The sequence below is a fragment of the Ovis aries genome, chromosome 7, assembly GCF_016772045.2.
Source record: "Ovis aries strain OAR_USU_Benz2616 breed Rambouillet chromosome 7, ARS-UI_Ramb_v3.0, whole genome shotgun sequence".
Taxonomy (NCBI): Eukaryota; Metazoa; Chordata; class Mammalia; order Artiodactyla; family Bovidae; genus Ovis; species Ovis aries.
This window is the reverse complement of record NC_056060.1, coordinates 24,426,702-24,436,578: the sequence shown is the minus strand read 5'-3', so window position 1 is coordinate 24,436,578 and position 9,877 is coordinate 24,426,702. Positions and strand designations below refer to the sequence as shown.

Below are 9,877 nucleotides of genomic sequence, written 5' to 3'. Positions count from 1 at the left end.
CAGGTCTCAGGATTGTTACACAGGCCACCTGAACAGGGTAATCAACAGCTGCTTGGCTTCTATTTTTTCCTGCCTTCTTCCCTTTCAACTTTCTCAACTCCCTCTGAGTTAACCTCATATACATTTGCCTCAAGAGTTGGTTCCCCTCAGGCCTCAATATTCCATCTCCATCTTCACATGTCCAAGCAGGAGCCTTCAGTATACTTGGTTCGTTTCTGTTTTCCCCTAGGCCTTGCTGTTTCAGAACTAGAGCAACTTTCTTCATCTTAAAACTCTCAGTCACCCCAAAAAATAAAAAAATTAAAAAAAAAACCTCTCAGTCCCTTTTCTATAATTTATATCAGGAAACAGGCATAGTCAAAGTTGTAACAGTATCACTATTGTAATACTAGAAATCTCAACTTCCTTCTAGACATTTCCATGCCTGGAGCTATTTCTCTGGAGTGACAGGATAGGGGAGTCCCCCTCCTCTACTAGTTGTCACAGAGTGGTGGCAGCTCTACTCGCCAGCCCCACCTCCTTATTCCTGCTGCTGCTAAGTCGCTTCAGTCGTGTCCGACTCTGTGCGACCCCACAGACGGCAGCCCACCAGGCTCCCCCGTCCCTGGGATTCTCCAGGCAAGAACGCTGGAGTGGGTTGCCATTTCCTTCCCCAATGCATGAAAGGAAAAAGTGAAAGTGAAGTCGCTCAGTCGTGTCTGACTCTCAGCGACCCCATGGACTGCAGCCTACCAGGCTCCTCTGTCCATGGGATTTTCCAGGCAAGAGTACTGGAGTGGAGTGCCATTTCCTTCTCCCCTTCTTATCCCAAGTGGCCCCAAATCCCCTTTGAAAGGATGCAGTTCAGGTATCAACAGAGCAACCTAAAGGACTTGAGGCTTAGTAGACAAGGTATGAAAGGCTTAGATCAAATGTCCTGAGTGAGGCAAGATCAGATTGTCCCCAGGACAAAACAGCTAGGGAGAGCTACTATAGACACTCTGGATTAGAACGGCCCCAGGTCAGAACTGACTCGACAGCCCCAAGATTAGTCACAGCATTGAAGAGGAGAAGACACTGCACCAGGCCATGCCTGGCAGAGAGTCTGGAGTTTCTGGTTTCTAAATTCAGGAAGGCGTCAGCCAGGGGAGGGGCCTGCATGTAAGGGAAGAGTGAGAAACGGGCTGGGCAAGCTTCCTATGTAAGGCTACACAAGAAGAGGCAACATAGACCAGAAAGAGGATTCCTGATAGCCTCCTGAAACTCAGGAGAGTGAGCACGCCATCTCTGACCACCTGAGACACCCCTCCTGCTCCAAAGACTATATATAACTCCACTTGTCTTTCTGAGGCCTCTACTAACCCTGTACCACAAGGATGGAACCACTACTAGGAGCAAAAATTGGCTGCCTATTTGCCCTGCTGGTGCTCACTCTGGTGTGTGGCCTTATTCCCATCTACTTCAAGTGGTTCCAGACTGCTACAGCCACAGGTATAGCCCTATCACATCTTTGTCCCCATAACCTAAGTCTGACTTCAGCCTTGTCACCCTGTCCTGATATCTTGCTCTGATTCTCTCATCATCCCCAGTCTTGGGACATTGAGTGCTGCCCATGGCTCCTTAGTCACCTTCTTCTTATCTCCTCTTTGCCAACTGGATTGTAACTCCTGCTTTTAATTAGGTTGTCACCGCCGGATCCTCAGTTTCCTGGGCTGCACATCTGCTGGTGTTTTCCTGGGAGCGGGGTTCATGCATATGACTGCTGAAGCCTTGGAGGGGATTAAGTCAGAGATCCAGAACTTGATGATACAGGTGAGCATCAGACCTCCAAGGCCATGAGGCCAGAATGATGAACAGAATGAGGAGAAGAAAAGGGGGAAAGTGACAAGGTCAAGGACAGAAGGAATGACGAGGAAAATGATGGCTCTTGTGTGGAGTGATGGAAACAGGTCAGACTGGCCTTGAAGGAAAGTGGTAGAGCCAACAGCACAGAACAGGACGCTGAGCTGCTTTCCCTCATCTAATTTGAGCTTTTTTCTCCCTAGAACAGGACAAAGAGTGAGGGGCATTCTGATGATGATGCTGATTCAGCTTATGTAAGTGTCTCCCACCATCGCTTACCTGGACAGTAAGGAGAACCAGAGATTGCTTTCATGCCCAGACCTTGAGGATTTATGTATGGAATTCTAAGAATTCCTCCTGCCCCTCAGCTCTGACATTGTTGTTGGCAAGGAAAGGTGGAGCCACTCAATCCTTCCGGGCTTATGAAACCCAGAGAGAATTCTTGTTTAACCTTCCATTCTTTCTCTGGACCCTTTGATATGCTTCATATCATTTCCCTGTATTTCTAACCCTATTGATTTTCTTTCCCTTATTTCCTCAGGTTTTCTTGTGGTCAAACGTCCATGTCTCCTCTTGGCTTCGTTCCCCTTTTTATGTTCTGTTACCACACTTCCCATTCTCTTCAGCCCAGTCCCTGCTGCTGCTACTGCTGCTAAGTCACTTCAGTTGTGTCCGACTCTGTGCGACCCCATAGACGGCAGCCCACCAGGCTCCCCCATCCCTGGGATTCTCCAGGCAAGAACACTGGAGTGGGTTGCCATTTCCTTCTCCAATGCATGAAAGTGAAAAGTGAAAGGGAAGTCGCTCAGTCGTGTCCGACTCTTTGTGACCCCATGGACTGCAGCCTTCCAGGCTCCTCCATCCATGAGATTTTCCAGGCAAGAGCACTGGAGTGGGGTGCCATTGCCTTCTCCGTCAGCCCAGTCCCAATCCTGTACAATTTCTTCCCTTCCTTACTTCCCCCAGAGCTCAGCAGTAAAGAAACCACCATCAACACAGGAGACTCGAGTTCGATCCCTGGGTGGGGAAGAACCCCTGGAGAAGGAAATGGCAGCCCACTACGGTATCTTTGCCTGGAAAATCCCATGGAACCTGGCGGGCTATGGTCCAGAGGATCGCAAACAGTTAGGTATGACTGAGCACAAGCGCAGCACACTTTGCCATCTCACAACAGCTTTCTGTTCCCACCAGATGGAGTATCCCTACGGAGAGCTCGTCATCTCTCTGGGCTTCTTCCTTGTCTTCCTTTTGGAGTCGCTGGCATTGCAGTGCTGTCCTGGGACTGCTGAAACACCCAAAGTGCAGGAGCAGGAACTGGGTACAGCTCATGAGCTTGAACCTCACAGCCACGGACTTCTACCCTCACCCTCACGGGGTCCCTTTCGAGCCCTCATCCTCTTGCTCTCACTCTCCTTTCACTCCGTGTTTGAAGGTCTAGCTGTGGGGCTGCAGCTCACAGTCGCATCAACTGTGCAGCTCTGTCTTGCTGTCCTGGCTCACAAGGGGATCGTGGTGTTTGGCGTAGGACTGCGGCTGGTGCAGGTAGGCACTGAATCACGTTGGGCCGTGCTCTCCATTCTGTCTTTAGCTCTCATGTCCCCCCTGGGCCTAGCCATAGGGCTGGCCGTGCCTCAAGGAGACTCTAAAGCTGGGCAAGGTTTGGCACAGGCTCTGTTAGAAGGCATGGCAGCTGGTACATTCCTGTATGTCACCTTCCTGGAAATTCTGCCCCGGGAACTTGCAAGTCCTGAAGCCCCTCTGGCTAAGTGGAGCTGTGTAGCTGCTGGTTTTGCGTTTATGGCTGTCATTGCCTTGTGGGCCTGAGAGATTCCTGACTTTTCTGATGGACCCAAGATGACCTCCCTACTCCCAGAAGAAGCTGCTCAAATGACTTCGCCCTCTGACATTTCTTTCCTGAGACACAGTGACATTTACTAGGCATTGTGCCATAACCTGGACCCCAACTTTTCACCACGTGAGATGCCATTTCTCATACAGGACCGAGAAAAAGTTGTTTTGGTTGAGTACTTATAAATGAGAGGATTTGACTCTTGTCCCGTTTGTGCTGTTATGTGTAATAAAATGTCATTTTGTCCTTCCCCTTCAGCTGTGCTGCGCTTCATTTCTCTGGGCTGCCTAGGAGGTGCCTGGTCAGGAGGTGGTGGAGTGGCAGGCGGGAAGGGTGAGTGTGGGACACGGTCTTGTTTTCTGGAATTGGGCCCCCAGTCATTCATTCTGTCAGCTGCAGGCCGAGCCCCTCCAGTTATGGGAACATTGCTGAAATTCCAGCAACTCACTACCACGTTATGCACGTATGCATGTCTTTATGTGTGTGTGTGTGTGTGTGTGTGTGTGTGTGTGTGTGTGTGTGTGTGTGTGAGTCGCTTCAGTCATGTCCAACTCTTTGCAACCCTATGGACCATAGCCCGCCAGGCTCCTCTGTCCATGGGGTTTCTTCAGGCAAGAATACAGGAGTAGCTTGCCATGCCCTCCTCCAGGGGATCTTCCCAACCCAGGGATTGAACCTGCATCTCTTGCATCTCCTGCATTGGCAGGAGTGTGGTTTACCACCGGCACCACCTGGGAAGCCTCCTTACGCACAGATTTGAGAAACTGAGCCAGAGCTCCCGCATTCAGAGAGAAGAGGTTTAGGGATCTAGATTTTTCTCCTATGCTATCCACACCCACCCTACTCCCAGTGCCTGTTATCAGCCTCCCACAAAGTATCCAACAGACTTTTGAGATAGAGCTAAATGGAGGCTATTTCCATATGCTTCCTGTTTCATGCTGAGCCCCATGTGGCTTCAGGGACACTCTTGCTCTTCTTGGAGTCTCTGTCTCCTTCCAGCAGCCTCATGCTGAGGGATTAAGAAGCAGTGTATTTGGAGAGAGAGAAAGATGCCAGATAGATGTCTGGGGTGATTACTGGGCTCAAACTGTGACTTGATGACTTTCTTTCTCCCTGCCTTACCTGCCACGCTGGCTGCAGCCCCTCCTTTCTAGACCATTTGCCTTTCAGTTTGAGTAACTCTTACAATGCGTTGTTTCTCCTAAGAGCTGCTAAAGACATATACATTATCTAAAACCGAGGGGGAGCAAATGACCGTTGCCCAGCCGCTGACCCATGGGATGGAGGAATATATCAGACTTAGTGGGGAAATAGGGAAAGAGAAGGTATGCCCTGTGCGCTCAACTGCTCACCAGTTTGCTCCTTCTCATATTTTTGGTATTTAACTGGACTTAACACAGACAAGGTCTCCTGAGTTTCATTCTTGTCTCAGTCTGTCTCCTGTCAGATACACAAAACTCCACCAGCACCAACCCAGCTTACACTCACAAGGATCAGTGAGAAGGCAAGCCTCGGGCAAAGCTAAATAAAAATGTCTGACAAGGGAAATAATTTCCCTGAAGCATCATCCTATTTTGTTTTCCCTTCGGTATTAATTGCACTCACATGGAGTACACTCCAATGTAGTAATGATAGAATTTCTATGCTGAGCATCTGGCACTGTTCTATTGCTTTCACATATTTTATCTCACCTTCCCAACTCTACCAGGTAAATATTATCCCTATGGTAAGTCAAGGAAAGTACTAGAAAAGTTAAATACCTTGGTAGCTAACTGGGCTTCAAACCCATGTTTTTGTGATTCTAAGAAAAACTCAAGATGTAGCTTTTCTTCTCCTACCTTACCTTTCCCTCCCCATCTTCCACGTCAGAGTTTCATAAGAAAGCAGAGAGCACACTGGATAAGTGAGGCAAGCTTAACAAAGGGAGTATATAGAAAGGTATGGGCAGGGTTTAGACAGAGCAACAAGGGATGGTGCAATTGCTTGGGGCTGAGTAATAACAATGCTGTTACCTGGGCTGAACAGAGGGAGTAGCAACCAGAAACTAGAGGGCTGTCCAATAAGAGCTGTGGCCTTGGTACAGGGATACAGCCAAACTGCAGGGACCAGGAGAAGTCAGAGGAATATCCTCACTCTCCTTCTCTGTGGCCTGCAGCCAGTGTCTCCTGCTGGCCATACCCAAACAGAAACCAAGGATGAAAATGTCTATGGGTGATTGCACATAGGTCAGCCTTGCGAGGCACAGGTCCTAAAGAACTCTGGAAGGGCAAACAGAAGACATTCCACCCAACATCGATTCTCTGCTGCCTTCGACTCCAGTGATCTTGCCAGGACTTTGGAAGGGACACGATTATATGGAAGTTAGCTATTTCTGGTCCTGAGGATTTGTATGACTACAGAAAGAAGGCTTGAGGAGGAGTACATTAGACTCTAGGGCTCTCCATACGTTTCTGGGTCACTGATGCTATCAGCATTTGACGACAATAAGCAGAAGCTGGAGATTTCAAGCGTGAGTGGGTCATGCATTTTTTTGCTTCCTCCCAACCCACGGGCCTTTAGATTTCCTTTCTCCTCCTCCGCGTTCAGCCATCCTTCCAAAGTCCATTTCCTTTTCCTTTCTCAAGATTCTTACCAACCAGGAACCATCTTTAGTTTGAACCATATTGTATCAAGAGCTGGAATAGAGCTAGGGAATGCCACATGGAGAGAACACTGTGATGGAGAAAAGGAACAATCTTGATCATTTTCAAAAGTTCTGAATCCCCAGCAAGGAGCCAGAAAAGGCTCTAAGGGAGCAGAAGAGGAGTGTGATTTCTGAATGAGCTAGAAATGAGAAAGAATGGAATAAGAACCATAGGACAGGAGGGAGAGCTGAGCTAACTGGGGCCTGGTGACTAGAAGCCAGATTCAGGAGTGAACCCTGATTCACACAGCCTTGAAAGATAGATTGTAACCGAAGAAAATTAGAGTCACGAGAGTTGAAATATAAAAATCAGAGGGAAGATATATAGGTTGGAAGAGTGAATAAGAGGAGAAACTAGTTGGAATAATCACAAGAGGATTTATACAAATAGTTTTCAAATCTTCTCAAGTTTTCTTTCTGTGTCTCTTCCTCAACCGTCTTCTCCACGCCATCTATTTTTTACTTATTTAAACAGGAAAAAAAAATCTGAAACAAAAGAATGAAACCTCCAACTTCCTTCCCACTTTGAGCCAGCTTTCCATTTTTGTACCAATAAATGATTCTTTGGGAGAGTTCCCTGGTGATCTAGTGGTTACTTTCACTGCCAAAGCCCAGGTTCAATCCCTGCTCAGGGAACAGATTCCACAAGTCTCATGGAGTGGCCAAGAAATAAATTAATTACAAATTTAAAAAGTAAATAATTCTTTGAAGTAATCCTTGGGAGCTCCCCACCTTTCCTTTGCTTATGAGCTAAGGGTTGGGTTTAGATATTGCTGTTGTATGAAAAAATGGAGATGGGGAACAGCATACTGAACATTATTCAGTGAACACCTCAGAGCCAGGTGGGAGGCCAGTCAGAGAACAACACATGTGAACAAGATACACCCAGGAACAAAACCCAAAGCGCTCTGAACTAATTCTCATGAGGCGGTTCATGCCATTTCACCCCTCCCCTGAAGGACAGTTTTCCAATGTCTTGCCAAAGGAAACAGTCCCTTGCTCCTGGCTCTGGGTGATAGAGTAAGAAACAGCTAATTGGGGTGTGTTGGTAACATGAGTGTGCCAATCAGCCAAATACCCTCACATTTCCCCCCCGCCCCAGCCCCCAACCTGAGGAAGAAGCCCATAGTTACCAGCAAAGGTGAAGCAAGAAGGGGTACAGACAGGGGTGACACCCACCCCCACCCCTAGTCTGTGCAGATGCTTAACAACAGTTGCCAATTATGTCCTTTTTTATTTCAGTTTTGGTTGTGAGTTACTTTTTTTATATAACTTTATTTAAATAATTAATGTTTAAATAAATAAAATTATATTTAAAAAGTAACAACAAAAACTGAAAAAAAAGGAAATAATTGACAACTGGCGTCTTTAATAATCTCCACAGACTGGGAGTGGAGGTGGTGACTTTATTTCTTTATTTGGCCTTCCCTGGTGGCTCAGATGGTGAAGAGTCTGCCTGCAGTGCAGGAGACCCAGGTTCAATCCCGGGGTCGGGGAGATCCCCTGGAAAAGGAACTGGCAACCCACTCCAGTATCCTTGCCTAGGAAATCCCATGGACACAGCAGCCTGGAGGGCTGCAGTCTATGGGGTCGCGAAGAGCCGGACACGACTGAGCAGCTAACAGACAGATTTACTTGTTTGACTGTGCAGGGTCTTCACTGCTGTGTGAGGGCTTTCTCTGACTCTCTGGCAGAGAGTGCAGGGGCGACCCTCTAGTTGCGGTGCGCAGGGTTCTCATTGCAGTGGCTTCTCTTGTTGCGGAGCACAGGCTCTAGACTCGTGGGCTTCAGCAGCTGCAGCACCAGAGGCTTAGTAGTTGTGGCTCTCAGGCCCTAAACTCACTGACTGCAAGAGCTGTGGTACGTGGACTTCAGCGGTTTCAGCTCCTGGGCTCTACGGACTCAGTACTTGTGGCATACGAGCTTAGTTCCTTCACAGCAAGTAGGATCTTCCCAGACCAGGGATTGAACCCATGTTTCCCTGCATTGGCAGGCAGACTTTTATCCACTGTACCACCAGGAAAGTCCCTGAGTTACTTTCTTTAGATTCATTGAAAGTGAAAAAACAGGAAAGAAGCATTCTATTTTTGCTGTATATTTATCCAGTTGGAGGAAAATTCTAATGTTGGTGAGAAAAGAAGGTTATGTTGTGACTTACATTGCTCTGGGCACTGTTTACCCTGACCACACCCCTGGCCTGTGGTCAGAATTGACTCACACTTTCCACTTTAGTCCTAAAATCTCTGTAGAAAGGTGGTGTCTCCCACTCTGGCTGTTCCCTGTTAGAGGAGTGCTCTCTAAAGCTTAACGGCTATCCTCCTGCTGCAGTTTCACAGCTTTGTGTGTTCCTTCAGAGAATCACCCTTTCATCTGTCTTTAGTAGTTCTGGAATTTTTAAGGGCTCTCATCACTGTGTTCTAATTTTAATCTCCTTCCCATGGCACCCTTGCTTAGCTGTCTTGGGCTTCGGTCCCTAAAGTCAGGGAAACATTCCTTGAGAACAAGAGGAAGAGAGAAACAAGAGTCCTAAGCCTGAAGCCAAGACAAAAGAGCGGTAGTTTGTGGTTTGACATCTATCAAGTCCCCTCACCTCTCCTCTAAGCTCTGATCTTAAGAATGGGAAGAGCCACAGACCACTGCTGACCATGGTATCAGGCCTTCCCTCCAGAGCTACCACTAGAATCACAAAGAGCTATGGGAGACGCTTACTCCTTGGAAGAAAAGTTATGACCAACCTAGATAGCATATTCAAAAGCAGAGACGTTACTTTGCCGACTAAGGTCTGTCTACTCAAGGCTATGGTTTTCCAGTGGTCATGTATGGATGTGAAAGTTGGACTGTGAAGAACGCTGAGCGCCGAAGAATTGATGCTTTTGAACTGTGGTGTTGGAGAAGACTCTTGAGAGTCCCTTGGACTGCAAGGACATCCAACCAGTCCATTCTGAAGGAAATCAGCCCTGGGATTTCTTTGGAAGGAATGTTGCTAAAGCTGAAACTCCAGTACTTTGGCCACCTCATGCAAAGAGTTGACTCATTGGAAAAGACTCTGATGCTGGGAGGGATTGGGGGCAGGAGGAGAAGGGGACGACAGAGGATGAGATGGCTGGATGGCATCACTGACTCGATGGACGTGAGTCAGTGAACTCCGGGAGTTGGTGATGGACAGGGAGGCCTGGCGTGCTGCGATTCATGGAGTCGCAAAGAGTTGGACACGACTGAGCGACTGAACTGAACTGAACTGAACTGAACTGATGGGAGACTTTGGAAGGGACCTGGGAGCTGAGGAGTTGGGAAGAACCATGCCAACCACAGGGGGGCACTGCATCCCCATGGGCTAGCCTGGAGTGTACAGGACCAACAAAGCAGAGAGGTCAGTCAAGGACAGCAAAGCCCCTCTCCCTTGCTCCCAGCAGACAGCATCTCTCCCTCTACTTAATTCTTGGGTTTCCTAAAGATGCAGACACATCTGTAGCAGAGAGAGATACAGTCACCACCCATTCACACCCACCTCCATGGCAGATACA

General features: G+C 48.0%; 1 protein-coding gene across 7 annotated transcripts; it reads left to right on the top strand.

Annotated features, from left to right (window-relative positions):
• The first annotated feature begins 1,174 nt into the window (after nt 1-1,174).
• SLC39A2 (solute carrier family 39 member 2) lies at nt 1,175-3,927 on the top strand. 7 transcript variants are annotated; one of them, XM_060417762.1, is made up of 5 exons: nt 1,175-1,470; nt 1,661-1,791; nt 2,025-2,075; nt 2,788-2,884; nt 3,013-3,927. In XM_060417762.1, exons 1-5 carry the CDS (start codon nt 1,356-1,358, stop codon nt 3,108-3,110), a joined length of 492 nt encoding a protein of 163 aa, XP_060273745.1. In that variant the 5' UTR covers nt 1,175-1,355; the 3' UTR covers nt 3,111-3,927.
• Nucleotides 3,928-9,877: the final 5,950 nt, after the last annotated feature.

Excerpts from the sequence above, each read along its gene's own strand:
- SLC39A2 (XM_060417761.1), top strand. The coding sequence starts at position 1,356 with ATGGAACCACTACTAGGAGCAAAAATTGGCTGCCTATTTGCCCTGCTG. Across the intron at positions 1,471-1,660 it reads CCAGACTGCTACAGCCACAG|GTTGTCACCGCCGGATCCTC; the intron begins GTATAGCCCTAT and ends GCTTTTAATTAG. Across the intron at positions 2,076-2,787 it reads ATGATGCTGATTCAGCTTAT|AGCTCAGCAGTAAAGAAACC; the intron begins GTAAGTGTCTCC and ends TACTTCCCCCAG.